At 40.4% G+C, this 16,271-nt stretch overlaps 1 protein-coding gene across 1 annotated transcript in view; it reads right to left on the bottom strand.

Moving 5' to 3' along the window:
- The window catches only part of AGBL1 (ATP/GTP binding protein like 1), an 843,984-nt gene that overhangs the window by 394,633 nt on the left and 433,080 nt on the right, over nucleotides 1-16,271 (bottom strand). Inside the window, exon 18 of the mRNA XM_018066611.1 lies at nucleotides 1,298-1,429. Within this exon, the coding sequence (XP_017922100.1) occupies nucleotides 1,298-1,429 (132 nt within the window). The remainder of the gene's footprint in view (nucleotides 1-1,297; nucleotides 1,430-16,271) is intronic.

The following is a 16,271-nucleotide window of genomic DNA, read 5'->3' as shown; positions in this document are numbered from 1 at the left end:
ATAATCAGACCCAAAGGGGAGGAGATCATGGAAACCCTTGATTTGTAGCCGAGTCAGACAGGAGTTGTGGATAACCTGGGGACCGACCACTTGCAATTGGCATCTGAAGTGAGGGGATGTCTCCTGGAACTGAGCCCTTAACCTGGGAGATCTGATGTTATCTCCAGGTAGACAGTGTTAGCACCCAGTGAAACTGTGAGACACTCAGGTGTTGTCACAGAACTGCCTGGTGGAGGGGAAAATGCAAATATCTGATCCTCAGCAGTGTCAGAAATGGGCTTCCCAGGTGGCACAGTGGTAAAGGATCTGCCTGCCAGTGCAGAAGATGCGGGAGACATGGGTTCGATCCCTGGGTCAGGAAGATTCCACGGAGAAGGAAATGGCAACCCACTCCAGTATTCTTGCCTGGGAAATCCCATGGACAGAGGAGCCTGGCAGGCTAGAGACCATGGGGTCACAAAGAGTGGACATGACTTAGCAACTAAAGCAACAGTGTGAGAAATGAAGCATTCTGTGTAAAAGGAAAGGAGAAAGACAGAGGAGGAGAACCAGGTTTTTCCAACACAGTCATGTTTTCCTTTTCCTGTATAAATTTGAAAGAGAGGTCAATTTTTATTTTTATTTTTTTGATACCTTGACCTCTTCTACGTCTTCCTAATACCCAGTAAGCAGCAGCTTGTCCACTTTATCCCAACAGGAAGATGTCCTTCCTTCCCGCCTCCTTAACCTCATCTGGCTTCAGTGTGGGGATAGCTGACCTCTAGCTACTGGAACCCAGAAAAATAGAGAATTAGGTTCAGTGGATCACTGTCTACTTTTTATAGCATGCTCACACAGAGGAATGTGGATGGTGAAATGCCTTAATTTTTTTCATCCCTTCATATTTATTTAAGATCCTTTCCAATTCAGTATCATTTCGTTCCTTCCTAAATATGTAACAGGGGCAGTATTTTCATTATCCACAGGTGACAGAATGGTGATTCAGAGAGGTGATGTTAATGGATCATAGTCACACAGTAATAGTTACAGAGTCAGGAATTAAAATGAGGTTTCCTATCTCCAATTCTATGCACTATATCACATCATACAGAAAAAAAAAAAAAATTGAGAGTAGCCAGGCAGGAAGCCATTATTCATCAAAAGTGAGGAAAAGCTACACATGCCTTCAACCTGCTTGTACTATAATCCTATAGTTAAAATAATAAAAATTCTTATTCAGGAAAATAATGGTTGCGACATGTCTCAAAGGCGAGAATCTGGACATAAAATTTTTGATGTCATCCCCCTAATGACTTACCCGGTAGCTGACATCTTCCGAGAGATTTGATGTGCCTACAGTAGCCTCTGCTTGCCACAAGGTCTCTTTGATGCTACAGCCATAAAGGAACACATTCTTCTTTTGGGAGTGGCCATGGAAATCACAGAAGACCTGCAATGACCAAACAAAGGAGAAACTAAATCTGCTAGTTTCTTATATGCTTAAAATGTCAACTTTCTTAGGTAGATACTGTTTACTTAGCAGAACCAGACACATGGGGACCACTTTTGACTTCAGCAAGAGTTCAGCAGGCAGAGTTATCAAGGAGGAAGTTAGGCTGGAAGGACCTCAGGGTCAAACAGGATGTAAAGAAATATAATTCATGTAAAGCTCTTCTGAAAAGTTTTCTTATGATGAGGGAGGAGACAGGGTCCAAACTGGAAGAGGAGATAAGAAATAACCTTTAAGAAATATCAATTTATACCTTCCATTCAGTTTTTGATTGATTTTTTTTTTACATTGAGTTTCATAAGCAGTTTGTACAGTTTGGAAATAAATCCTTTGTCAGTTGCTTTGTTTGCAAGTATTTTCTCCCATTCTGAGGGTTGTCTTTTCATCTCATTTATGGTTTTCTTTGCTGTGCAAAAGATTTTACGTTTAATTAGGTCCCATTTGTTTCTTTTTCTTTCTATTTTTGTTACTCTAGGAGGTGGGTCAAAAAAGATCTTGCTGTGATTTATGTCCAAGGGTGTACTGTCTATGTTTTCCTCTAAGAGTTTTACAGTGTCAGGTTTTACATTTAGCTTTAATCCATTTTGAGTTCATTTTTGTGTATGGTGTTAGGAAGTGTTTTAAATGAGATCTTTTATATGTAGCTGGACCAATAATCTATTACTCAGAATGAAAATCAGAAAAACAAATACCATATATTAACACTTATTTGTGGCATCTAGGAAAATGTACAGATGAACCTATCTGAGGGCAGGTATAGAGATTCAGAGGTAAGGAATGGGTAGGTGGACACAGGGGAGTTGAGGGAGTGGAATGAACTGGGAGGTTGGGTTTAACATATATACACTGCCATGTGTAAGACAGAGTCAGTGGGAACCTGCTCTATAGCACACGGAGCTCAGCTCGGTGCTCTGTGCTGACCTATATGGATGGGGGGAGGCTTGCAGGGAGTCTCAAGGGGGAGGGGACATAACATTGAAAAGCAATTGTACCTCAGTTAAAAAGAAAAAAAAGAAATCAGCTTTAATAGTTTTTCCACACAAACTCTAATTAATAAATATAGAAAAAATGAAGTAAATAGAAAATCACCATTAGAACCCCTGTAATGATTGCTGGCAAGATGGATGCCAAAATTAATGAGAAAGATTTGTGGAGCAAAGGGATTATTTGCATAGTGTCAAAATCTCTCCTCCAAGATGTTAACTGCTGAAGGAAAAACAATAACTTTACCACGGAGAAATCTGGCCGACATTGCCTTCACCAAGTAACCAAGGTAAACACCACCAATAACAGATGTGCTGACAAAATTCATGTTGAAGAAAAGTTTAAAAATGACTAGCACTCTTTAAAACCACCCAGAGAGATGTTGTGGGGAGGGAGGTGGGAGGGGGGTTCATGTGTGGGAACGCATGTAAGAATTAAAGATTAAAAAATAAAATAAAATAAAATAAAATCTTTATGAACTATTGAAAAAAATAAATAAATAAATAAAAAATAAAATAAAACCATCGAGGTCATGAAAGACAAAGAATGTGTAAGGGATTCTCACAGAGGAGAAACTAAGGAAATATGAAATCTAAGTACGAAGAGGATTGTGGATTAATCTTGAAACAAACAAAAAAACTGGTCTGCAAAGCTTGTAAAATCCATATGAACTCTGTCATTTCATTTATACTAGTGTTCCAATATTAACCTTCAGTTTTGACAATTGTACTGTAATTGTGCCAAACATTAGCATTAGGAGAAAGTGGATGAATTATGTATGTGTATGCTTAGTCACTCAGTTGTGTCAGACTCTTTGCAACCCCATGGACTGCAGCCTGCCAGGCTCCTCTGTCCATGCAGTTCTCCAGGCCAGAATACTGGAGTGGGTAGCCTTTCCCTTCTCCAGGGGATCTTCCGCACCCAGCGATCGAACTCAGGTCTTCCACATTGCAGGCAGATTCTTTACCATCTGATCCACAAGGAAAGTATATATGGGTATTGCCTATTTTGGGAACTTTTCTAAAATTATTTCAAAACAGAAATGAAAAAATTATACAGCATAATATTTAGTTAAAATCTAGAATGCAAAGTTAGTTTGTTTCAACATCAAAAATAATTAAATGTGATTCACTACATTTATAGACTAAAGAAAGAACTAATATGATAATCATAATAGATGGATAAAAATGTTTGATACAATTCAATACCCATACAGGATCAAAAAGTAACAATCTTATAAGATAGGCTCAAGGATATATTGAAAAACACAGGGAATATAGCCAATATTTTGTAATAACAGTATGTGGAAAGTAATCTATAAAATTGTATAAAAATAAAAAATGTAAAAAAATATGCATTTATAGACAGAATTTCCTTAACCTAAGAACCATTACTTAAAAAACAGTTAATAGTATAATTTTTGATGAAATATTATGCTTAATCCCTGTATTTGGGAAAAGACCTGGCACTAAGATTCAATTGTAATTGATGGTATAATTGAAGAAAAAGAAAAACAAACATAAGAGAAAAAAATAGTATAAGATTTTAAAATAGTAAATAAAATTGTCTTTTATCTCCCTATATAAAGATTGCTAAATTCAGAATATAAAAAATCTATACATACAAACTATTGCAAAATTGCAGGGAAGAATGTCAACATATAAAAATCAAGTGCATTTATAAATACTATAAATGTACCTAAAAAGTCTAAAGTTTAAAACAGCATTTTATATGCCATGAAATATGAAATTACCAAATAGTCAACATTTGCTGGATCATAAAAAAACCAAGGGAATTCCAGAAAATTACTTAACTTATATTTCATTGACTACACTAAAACCTTTGACTCTGTGGATGACAAAAAACCTTGGAAAACAGTATTTAAAATAGCATAAAAGCAAAAAACTCATAAGAATAACAGACATTATTATTGGTAAAATAATACATAAATTGATCAATAGAGAAAAGTAAATATTCCAAGGAAAGTCTCACAGTCACTTGATTCATGACAGAGTTCACACACTGGTGCAGTGGGAAAGGACGGTTTTAGGAGGCTTGAATTCCCATGTAAAATATATAGAAAAATAGAAGTAAATATTTATCCTCATAATATGTTTAAAAGTATCCACATAAATTATAGATCCTAACATGGAAGATAAAATAATAAAGTCACTTGAGGATAACATAGGTTACTATGTATGACCTTGGAGTTGGGAAAGAGTTCTTAAAGATTTCTTAATGAAGATGAAAATAAGAACTAAAAATAAATAAAAACATTTAAAAAACTAGATACATTTCATTGAGAATTTCTTTTGAAGCAAAAACACCAGGAGAAATGTGAAAAGGCAAACCAAAGAGTGAAATAATATATGTGCAGTGTATATATCCAACAAATGATTCATCGAGAATGTATACACATATCAATAAGAAAAAAACAAGCAACTCAAATTTTAAACGGACAAAAAAAGAAGTTCCAAATGGCTGTTAAGCAAATGAAAATGTAATCAGCCTCTGTCAATATCAAGGAAATATTAAACCACAGTGAGATGTGACTGCACCTAATGTGTTATTAGACTCCTAACATCATGAAAAGAAAACAGCGGAAGTGAAACTCTTGAACCCAGCCTGTGGGACTATGTTGCCATATCGCTACTATAGAAAACAATCTGGCAATGTCTACTAAAGCTGAATATACACATAATCTAGAACCTGCCCAACAGAAATGCATGCATTGGGCATGAGAAGATAGCAAGAATATATTGGGTTGAACAAAAAGTTCGTTCGGGTTTTTCCGTACCATCTTAAGGAAAAAACCTAAACAGAAATTTTGGCCAACCTATACACAGCAGCACTATTTTTCATAGCCTAAATCTGTAAGCAGTAGAACTGATTAATAAATTGTGCTATAATCATTCAACAAAATACCATCCAGGATTGAGAATGGAAGAACAAGCTAGATATGAAAGAGCACAACCGTATGATTTCCTTTATATGACATTCAAAAATCATTCAGCAAAACTATTATGCTGAAAGAAGTGAGAATAATATCTGTACTTGAGGGCAGGAGGACATTACATTATGGCCTCGTGTCTGGGTTGTGTGTGGTGTTCCGTCTCTTGGTTTGCTTGACAGTCACACGCTATGTTCATTTTGTGAGAATTTATCAAGCTGTAGAGGTATATTCTGTGTACTTAACATTAAAATAGGATGCATACACACGTCTGTGTTTCAAAGAGACAGAAGTTCCAGAATTTCGTTGAGGTATTTCCTCACATTTGTTCCTTAGTTTCTAGAAATGTAGTCTTTACGTAATAAGTTAAGTACACAGGGTAGGTAACTGAAGGTGCTTGTCAAATTTGCTAATGATACAGAATTGAGACCTCAGATATGCAGATGATACCACCCTTATGGCAGAGAGTGAAGAGGAACTAAAAAGCCTCTTGATGAAAGTGAAAGAGGAGAGTGAAAAAGTTGGCTTAAAGCTCAACATTCAGAAAACGAAGATCATGGCATCTGGTCCCATCACTTCATGGGAAATAGATGGGGAAACAGTGGAAACAGTGTCAGACTTTATTTTGGGGGGCTCCAAAATCACTGCAGATGGTGACTGCAGCCATGAAATTAAAAGACACTTACTCCTTGGAAGAAAAGTTATGACCAACCTAGATAGTATATTCAAAAGCTAAGACATTACTTTGCCGACTAAGGTCCATCTAGTCAAGGTTTTTCCTGTGGTCATGTATGGATGTGAGAGTTGGACTCTGAAGAAGGCTGAGCACCGAAGAATTGATGCTTTTGAACTGTGGTGTTGGAGAAGACTCTTGAGAGTTCCTTGGACTGCAAGGAGATCCAACCAGTCCATTCTGAAGGAGATGAACCCTGGGATTTCTTTGGAAGGAATGACGCTAAAGCTGAAACTCCAGTACTTTGGCCACCTCATGTGCAGAGTTGACTCATTGGAGAAGACTCTGATGCCAGGAGGGTTTGGGGCAGGAGGAGAAGGGGATGACAGAGGATGAGATGGCTGGATGGCATCACGGACTCGATGGACGTGAGTCTGAGTGAACTCCGGGAGTTGGTGATGAACAGGGAGGCCTGGCATGCTGCAATTCATGGGGTCGCAAAGAGTTGGACACGACTGAGCGACTGAACTGAACTGAACTGAACTGAGGGGAGAATGGGATTCTTAGTTGGTGCTAGTGGTAAAGAACCTGCCTGCAAATGAAGGAGACATAAGAGACATGGGTTCAATCCCTGGGTCAGGAAGATCCCCTGGAGGAGGGCATGGCAACCCACTCCAGTATTCTTGCCTGGAGAATCCCATGGACAGAGGAGCCTGGTGGGCTACAGTCCACGGGGTCACAAAGGGTTGGACACAACTGAAGCTGCTACACACACATGCACAGAGAGTAATAATGACCTTGGATGAATGAAAGCACGGCAAACAAGGAAGAGCGGAAATTGTAAGTGGCAAAAGGAGCCGAATTCGTGGAAATTGAAATGCTTAAAGTAGAATAAATGCAGCTCCTACAATTAGATGAAAACAGTGGCAAAAGGAAAGAGACATTCAGCTTAGCAGTAGGTTTTAAATGACAGTTTGCTCAAAATGAACCAGTAGCCATGGATGTCAAAATTAATCATAAATTGCTTCTGGAGAAGTTAAAGTGGTCATACATTAGGAGAGCAATCAGTCTGATGTACCTCACTACTGGTCAATTTATATCTAATACAGTGTTTTTCACTTCTGAGTGTAGCATTTTAAAACAAGCTAGGATGCCTCAGTAAATTGAAATCAGAAAGTCAGGGAAATGGGAATGTTTATAAACACAGATCAGGCTTCCCAGGTGGTACTAGCGGTAAAGAATCCACCTGCCAGTCCATGAGATATAAGAGACCTGGGTTTCAGTTCCTGGGTCAGGAAGATGCCCTGGAGGAGGGCATAGCAACCCATTCCAGTATTCTTGCCTGGACAGTCCCATGGACAGAGAGCCTGGTGGGCTACGACTGAAGGGACTTAGCATTAATACACACATAAACACAGATCAACTAACAACACTGGAGATGCTTACTTACCCTAGGGGGGAAAAGGGTCAGTAGGGTCTAGAGTAGCCCTCCAAATTTATAAATTCTCCCATCTGAAGCATGAATAAATATGCTTGCTATCATTTCAAATGGCAGAGGAAGGCAAAAGGGAGGAGAATATGTACCATGGAACTAGATTTCAGTTGTTGAATATTTATTATCAGCAAGAAATAACTTTCAGTGGCTATAGATGTCCTGCAACGCAGTGTCACGCTTTTAAAAACTTCTGTTCTCTGGAAATATTTTAGCTAAGGCCAGATAAATTGCTATCAACAATGTTGTTGGTTGAGAAGTTAGATGAGACGAGCCTGTTTTCTGGTATCTGATCAAGTCCTTTAGTTTACTGATTGAATAAGAAGCTGTTGACACCAGGAATGACCTGGAACATGCAGGGTGCATGCATGGAGCCATAAATAAACACACATATGTAAGAAAGATAAAAAGGGCAAATAGGTAGATGGTCTCAGTCATAATGGGAGAAGATGAAAGCTAATTCTTGAAGAGTAGGTCAGAACTGATAAGGTGTGGTAGTTGATGGGCTATGTAAGCAGGGAAGAATGCAGAGATGTCAGGACCGATATCTGGAGTCAAGGTGGTTGGGGTCATCCGTGAGGTGAGAGTTTTAAGAACTAAAGGACTTGAAGATATTCTTGATAAATTAACCTTCTTTCTCTTCTCCCCCCTCTCTCTTAATTGTAAATAAGAGGAAGCTACTGGGCTTCCCTGGTAGCTCAGATGGTGAAGAATCTCCCTGCCTTGTGGGAGATCTGGATTTGACCCCTGGGTGGGGAAGACTGCCCTGGAAAAGGGAACGGCTGCCCAGCCCAGCATTCTTGCCTGGAGAACTGCGTGGACAGAGGAGCCTGGTAGGCTACAGTCCACGGAGTCAAAAAGAGTTGGGATCAACTGAGAGACTAGCACTTTAACTTTTACTTTTTCTTCAAAAAGCTACTATTTTATTGGGGGAAATTTTTCTTATTGCATTGTGAATTTCCTGTTAGCAGAGGAGTATTTTAGGTTTTTTTTTTTTTTCCTCTTCAAAAAAAAAAAAAAAAAAAGGAATTTTATTATTGGGGGGAGGGAGGAATCCTTGACTCATAGTTTCAAGTTAAAATCTTAGGAGAAAACAAAATCTCTCCAGCTTCTAGACATCATTGAGCTGTGGGTGTTCCATACAGAGTTGCGAGGGGGGAGTTGGTCTGATGACAAGACAAAAATAATGAAAAAGCAGCGGAGAAACAGTGAATGAACAGAATAAGTTGGGTTGTAAAGGCTGAGATGATTAGGCAAATGTGCAGACAAAAGCAGAAACCAGAAAATGTGCCCACAGAAGGAGAAAATGAGAGACTGGCAGAAGTGTCTAGGGTTTGGGTATTTTCCAGCTCTGGTTAGCCCTTATTCCACTTGTTTAAAATTGCCACCTTGGTTTACTTAAGCAGGTTTCCGTTGTTTGCGAAAAAAAAAAAAAAAAAAATTAAATCCCCTAGGCCAGTGCTTCTCCATCCTGTCTGTGCACTGGAATCTCCTAAGGAGATTGTAAAAATATCAATGCCTGGAGCCCACCTCCAGAGATTTTGATTTAATTGGTCTGCAGTGACACCAGGGTGATGGGATTGTTAAAAGTTTCCCAGGTTTTTCTAAATGTGCAGCCAGGGTTTAGACCCACTGCATGGGTCTCGAGTCTAGAGCAGAGGGTCTGACATGCCATGAAGCAACGGAATAATCTGGAGGACTGGTTGCATCATAGACAGTGGTCCACTCCCCAGCAATGTGGCTACTGAAGCAAGTCTGGGTGAGACCCAGGAACATGCATATCTAACAACCCCAGGTGACACTAATGCCACTGGACCTGGGGCCATGCTTTGAAAGCCTCTAAAGGAACCAATCAAATAATTGTTCAAGGTTTAATCCTCTGCCATCATGAACTTCCCACCAAGTTTTATCTCTCATGCCTCAGTTTCTCCCTGTGAATAAACACCCACCGTTCCCATGAAAAGTGTGCAAACAAATTAGGACTGTGTCTTAGCAACAGATTTCTCAGTTGAGCCAGAAGCTATGCCTCTGTGGTGACAGGTGCTCCTTAGCTGCCGAACTCAACTGGAAAAAAATAATTATATTTTTTTCTGATCCTTCAGATTCTGAAAGCTGACATAAATGATAAATTATAGACCTCTTCACCTGTTGGAATGAGCTCTGCTCTGCCCTAGGAGTTCTAGTGGCCCCTCAAGATTGAAAATAAAGGAGATGGAGACATTGATCTACTTATTGCTCAAATGACATCCCTAAAAATAAAGGCACATTAGTTATAGGAAACATGTGTTGCTCTACATTGCAGGGGGGCAATTACAAGACAAATTATCAAGTTATTTCAGTTAAGGAAGCTTTTTTCTTTCCGATTGGATGACTTAATACTCATCTACTTCCTTTCAGTAAAAATCTGTAATAGGTAAGTGGGAAATGTGCCCAGTCATGACACTCTAATATCCATGCATTAATAAATGGCCCTATCTTGCTTATTCATCAACTGGATTCAACAAATATTTGCTGGATGCCTGCACTGTGGCAGGAGAAATTAAAATTTTAGTATAAGGCAATACTGCCCTCAATAACAATGACAAGAACAACAGTAGTTAATTTATTGGAGACTTACAATGATTCAGATACTGTGCTAAACATTTAATATAGATTATCTCATGATGAATTAGGTGCTATAATTATCTCCTATTTTGTAGCTGAAAACTTAATTGCAGGGAAAAAAAAGTAACTTGCCTAGGCTTGCTCAAGTTCGCGCTACTGTTAAGTATGTGAGCAAATAATTGAACCCGGGTTTGCTCTCATCCAGACTTCATGTTTTAAAACACTTTTTAGGTGGGTATTGCCTTTTCCAGGAGCTGTTTTACTGGGATGATCCCACAGTGAATGTTGCTATTAAGTTGCTAAGTCATATCCTACTCTTTGTGACCCCAGGGACTGCAGCATGCCAGGCTTCTCTCTCCTTCACTGTCTCCTGGAGTTTGCTCAAATTCATGTCCATTGAGTCGATTATACCATCCAACCATCTGTCGCCCCCTTCTCCTCCTGCCCTCAATCTTTTCCAGCATCAGGGTATTTTCCAATGAGTTGGCTCTTCGCATCAGGTGTCCAAAGTACTGGAGTTTCAGCTTTAGCATCAGTCCTTCCAGTGAATATTCAGGGTTGATTTCTGTAGAATTGACTGATTTGATCTCCTTAGTCCAAGGGACTCACAAGAGTCTTCTCCAGCACCACAATAGGTGAACATATTACTGTCAGAGGAGAAAGACACACAGTTCCTGTGGGAACCCAAATAAGGACAAGCTGTACAACTCCTGGGATGTCTTCCACCATGCGCTCTAAGGAATGGCACCCCTGAAGTGTATGATGTGGTGGAATTCTTTAGGGGGTGATACCTAAGATGAGCTCCACTGAATGAGAGCTGTCCAGGCAAGTGGAAAAATGAGAAATGACTATGCACATGAAGAACTGCAATCACTAAGAATATAGAGTGAAAGAGAGTGGACCCTGGGGACAGGCAGAGGTGGGCAGTGATCAGATCCCTAACATGCACACTTATCATTGCAGGATGTTTGGGCATTTTCCCAAAGGTGGGGAAGGAGCCATCAAAGCATTGTGGTAAAGAGGAGTCATGCGCTCAGGTCACCAGAACTGGAGTAAGAAGGAACTGCACGAGGACTTCCCTGGCAGGGGGCATCCCTGGTGGCTCAGATGGTAAAGAACCTGCCTGCAATGCAGAAGACCCAGGTTCAATCCCTAATCCAGGAAGATCCCCTAGAAAAGGGAATGGCTACTCACTCCAGTACTCTTGCCTGGAGAATTCCATGGACAGAGGAGCCTGGCGGGCTAGTTTCATGGGGTCACAAAGAATGGGATGCGACTGAGCAAAGTGACTTTCCCTGGTGGCCTGGTAGTTAAGATTTCACCTTCTGATGCCAGGTGTGTGAGTTCAATCCCTGGATGGGGAGCTAGGATCCCACATGCCTGAGGGCCGTGAAACCAAAACATTTTTTTTAATGAAAAAAAAAAAAAAAAAGAAGCACTATTGTAACAAATTCAATACAGACTTTATAAATCATCCACTTCAAAACAACTAACAAAAAACAACAAAGAATGAATTGCAGGGCCTGAGACCAGGCACAAGAGATGGCAAACACTTACTTTAAGGGAGAAAATGTAAGTATGGATAGAAAGGATGTTTGGTGAGAGAGTAAGAAAGTAAAATCTATAGGAATTAGAGACTAAATGGATTCACAGGCTCAGTGAGGAAGAGGTTAAGAATGATACCTAAATTTTCAGATTACGTAAATAGGCAATATGGTGTGCTTTTCCCCAAGGCAAGGAACTTGGGAGAGATGTGGATTTGAAGCTCTCGTTTAGTTAAGTTTTGTTTTCTTTGAGCCAGAGTGGTTAGTTTTACACTTGTTCACCCTGAGCTAAACTGATTCCCTCGTGCCTCACTTCCTTCATCAGCAAAGTGTATACTGTGGATTGGATTACGATTTTGAAATCAGACTCCCATGCGTCTCCCTAGTACCTTTTCCAATGAATTCCTGTCTGAGCTAAATTGCAAGGTTAATTTAATTCATGCAAACGTGTGTTCCATCATTTCTTGCTCAGCAAAGAGGCTGTTGAGGGCCCCATTACTATGCTGCTCACACACTTCCACCATCTCGCCCTCCATTCCTTCGTCCCACCCTGGGTCCTCTATAAGCTAATTGGGCACCTTGTTCCAGGGGTTCCTCTCCCGTCATCTCGAGCCATCTCTCCTGGCCATTCCCCGACCCCCATGGCTCCGCTGTTTCTGACTGTTTACTGCTCTCTCTGCCAGCTTTAAGCTGCTGTGTTTTCCATTCCTGACATCTGGGTCTTGTTCCTGCTTCCTGGCAGCAAGACCTCCGCATAATTTATACCCTTGCCACAAGAAAATGAAGGTGAGGCTGAAGCTCGAAGGAGGCTAATGCTGGCGAATGTGATGGAAATCCAAAACCACGATGCTTCCAATTAAACCAAACAAGTCTCACTGTAGCCCTGGAGATTCCAGCCCGAGTACAATGCTTTGCAGACAACATTCAGCCCAGGTTCTTCAGTGGAGTAAACCTCTCTAGGAGAGAAATGCTATCAGTGGCATGCTTAGTTATCCAAGAACCCTGTTTGCAAGACCAGATTTCCCAGTCCTTTTACTGACAGGCATGATCTTTTCTTAGCAAGGGATTCATCTGAGTTGTCAGCAACACCATTCATGTCTGAGGCTAACCGCAGGGGGCATGTGCAGAATTTATTCCTATCAATACCTAAAAGAGGCAAGGTGGGGGTGAGGGCTGGCTTCCCCAGTGACTCAGCTGGTAATGAACCTACCTGTCAATGCAAAAGACGCAAGAGATGCAGGGTTGATCGCTGGGTCGGAAAGATCCCCTGGAAGAGGAAATGGCAGCCCACTCCGGTATTCTTGTCTGGAGAACTCCAGGGACAGAGAAAGAAGCCTGGTGGGCTACAGTCCACGAGGTCACAAAGTGTTGGATAGGACTGAGCAAATACACAAACACAGCTGAAAGAGCATCTGATGCTCTTTTCTCTTTCCTAGAGTGAGAGATTTTCACTTAAATTGGGCCGTTATGGGTCAAAGTTCCAACACGATCTCAGAAAAGCAGCCTTACTTACACATCAGCTTTGTCCACCTCCAGTGGCTAATTTGGGGTGAAATTTTTCCCATTTAACTCAGCAGAAGGCATCAGTAACTAATGGGTTATGAGATTTCTCACAGTGGGACCCTTTATTAAATATTATAAAATGCTGCTGGAAGTTTTCTGCCATTCCAGAGTTATGTATTACAATGTCCTTCTTTCTAAAATAGCTCAATTACGTTGACAAAGCCCATGTACATTATTGCAACATCATGCAGTCTAAAATGTGGCTTTGTTTTGGATGTAACACCATTCTAGGAACTAATAATGATTTTAATCTCTGCGGTTTATTTAAATGTTTGATATGTGCCGGTCACACTGTTAAGGTTCATGACATACATGTTTAATCAGTATAAAATTCCTGAAAGGAGGCTTTCATTCAAATTTACAAATGAGGTTCAACTTAGTATTGTGCTAAAGTTAAAGGAGGTTAAATGACTAGCACACAGCCACTCAATACTTAATCTTTATTCTGGTAGCGTGGGAACAATTTTAAATAAAAAAATATGGGATCAAATTATTATTATAATTTTTTTTTTACCCAGGACCTCCATATTTTCTGTTGCTTGTTTCCTTTTTGGTATGGGGATTTTTTTTCCCCTACTTTATCCTCAAATACAAAAACAGGAGAATTCTAGATTCAGTACCTTAGCCTGAGTCAAAGAAAATAAGTAACTGTAACACATGTTCCTCTGCTACTTCTGAAGGATAAAGTGGAGATAAAATAAATTGTGTGTACAGCGTACCTTTAGGTCCTTGGAGACTAGGATTTAGAAAGGGACATGCCATTTCTTCTTTTCCTCTACTTCCGTGCCTTTTTTAAAAAGAAGCTGATGAACTAAAACCATATGCCAGAGGGACAGAATAAGACCAGAAAAATAATGTTAGTAGCTGAAAGTTCTGTTTCATTGGGCCCCAGAGAAGGATAAACCCCAAATACGCCCTCCCTATCCCCTGGTAGAAGGCAGCCTATTTTGTGTGAGTGGTAAATGGAAATCAATGAGCTGCTCACGGAGCACTGCAATCTCTTTACCAACACGCATTCAAATTCTTGTCTGAGAAGTCCCATGGACAGAGGAGCATGGTGGGCTACAGCCCATGGGATCGCAAAGAGTCAGACATGACTGCGCGTGCGCGCACGCACACAGCAAGAGCCAAGGGGATGCAAACTGATACCTCTCCTAATTCTGAAGCCCAGATGCTTTGCAGCAGGACAGAGACCAGGCAGCTACAACACAGCTCTTCAGGAGACACTGCTGGCCTAGGTTCCTCGGAGCTTGCTGGAGCCTGAGCTTTCCTCTTCTCCCCCAAGCCAGGTCCTACTGCCCCAGGGCGACATGTTTCCTGACCCCTGTGTGGAGCTCCTGAAGATGAACATTTCAATGCCTCCTGTTAGTTGATTGTAAAGGCTGTCTGCTCTTCTGGGCTTCTCCACTTACATACCTCTTCTCTGACTGGAGCCTTCTGATTTCTAACAAATCTTCACAGCCCCTCTACTCTGTTCTGGTAAAGATAATCTTCTCTAGATTGACTCACATGCCTTTGTGCTGGTCAGTTTTACTTTGAACATCCTCCTTTATCTCCTAGCTACATTTCAAAGCTCTGTGACTTTGCTTTGATTTTGTTAATTCTAAAATAAATGGAAATGGCAGTATGTACAAGCACAAAACTTGAAAGAGTTTTGAGTCAAAGTTCCCTCCTGGCCCCTCTTATTTAATCCCCTTCTAGAGGAAACCACTGTTCTGGTCTACTCATCTTAAACTTTGTATAAATAGAAGCATAGAATATGTACTTCTTAATGTCTAACTTATTTCACTAAACATGTTCCTGAAATTGGTCTGTGTTGTTGAGTATATCTGTAGTTGATTGCTACTGTCTTTAAGTTTTTATTGTTGAATTGTATTCCAGTGTATGAATATGCCAACAGTGTGTGTTTCTGGGCTTTTGGATCCAACATCTGCAGCATATTTCCTTATCTTCTAACAAACAAGAGAGACATAAAATGGAAGTTCAGGACAATAGGAAAGGGAACATAAGTGTGATGTGAGAGCTATGCCATTACTTAATAAAAACTTCCTTTCTTTTGCTCCGTCTAGTGACCTTCAAACACAGAAAACCCAGCAAGTCTTCAATTTCACAAGGAAGAATATAAAAGAGTCCATAATCAGTCCTGTAGACCTTGAAAGAATGTTTCTCTACTAGTTTATTGTTAGTGCAAGAAAAACCTTTAGTCATCATTCAAGTACAACTCAAATGGTATCTTCAGTCTCTAGCATTTCCATAACCTTAAGGGAGAAGACTCTTGAGAGTCCCTTGGACTGCAAGGAGATCCAACCAGTCCATTCTGAAGGAGATCAGCCCTGGGATTTCTTTGGAAGGAATGATGCTAAAGCTGAAACTCCAGTACTTTGGCCACCTCAAGCGAAGAGTTGACTCATTGGAAAAGATTCTGATGCTGGGAGGGATTGGGGGCAGGAGGAGAAGGGGACGACAGAGGATGAGATGGTTGGATGGCATCACTGACTTGATGGACATGAGTCTGAGTGAACTCCGGGAGTTGATGATGGACAGGGAGGCCTGGCATGCTGCGATTCATGGGGTCGCAAAGAGTCGGACACGACTGAGCGACTGAACTGAAGGGAAAGTTACTCAAGCCCTCATTTGTGTTCCTACAACTCACAGGAACCTTGGTTTCAGTTTTTACTAAAAAAACTTTGTTTCATTTTTTACTACATGGGTTTCTTCACAGACTTGACTTCACTTTCTACCAAAGAAATTATACAACTCCTTAAAGAATAGGTACCTTCTGGCACCTGGCACAATTATTACACACATGATGTAAATGAGTAGACAAGTGGATGACTGCCTGGATGGATGGATGGATGAGTGGATGGGTAAAAAGATAGGTGGATGGATGGATGGATGGATGGATTAAAAGATGGATGGATGGATAGATGGATGGATGGATGGATAAAAAGATGCGTGGATGGATAAAAAGT

Source organism: Capra hircus, chromosome 21 (genome assembly GCF_001704415.2).
Source record: "Capra hircus breed San Clemente chromosome 21, ASM170441v1, whole genome shotgun sequence".
Classification (NCBI taxonomy): Eukaryota; Metazoa; Chordata; class Mammalia; order Artiodactyla; family Bovidae; genus Capra; species Capra hircus.
This window is presented reverse-complemented; position numbering and strand designations above follow the sequence as displayed.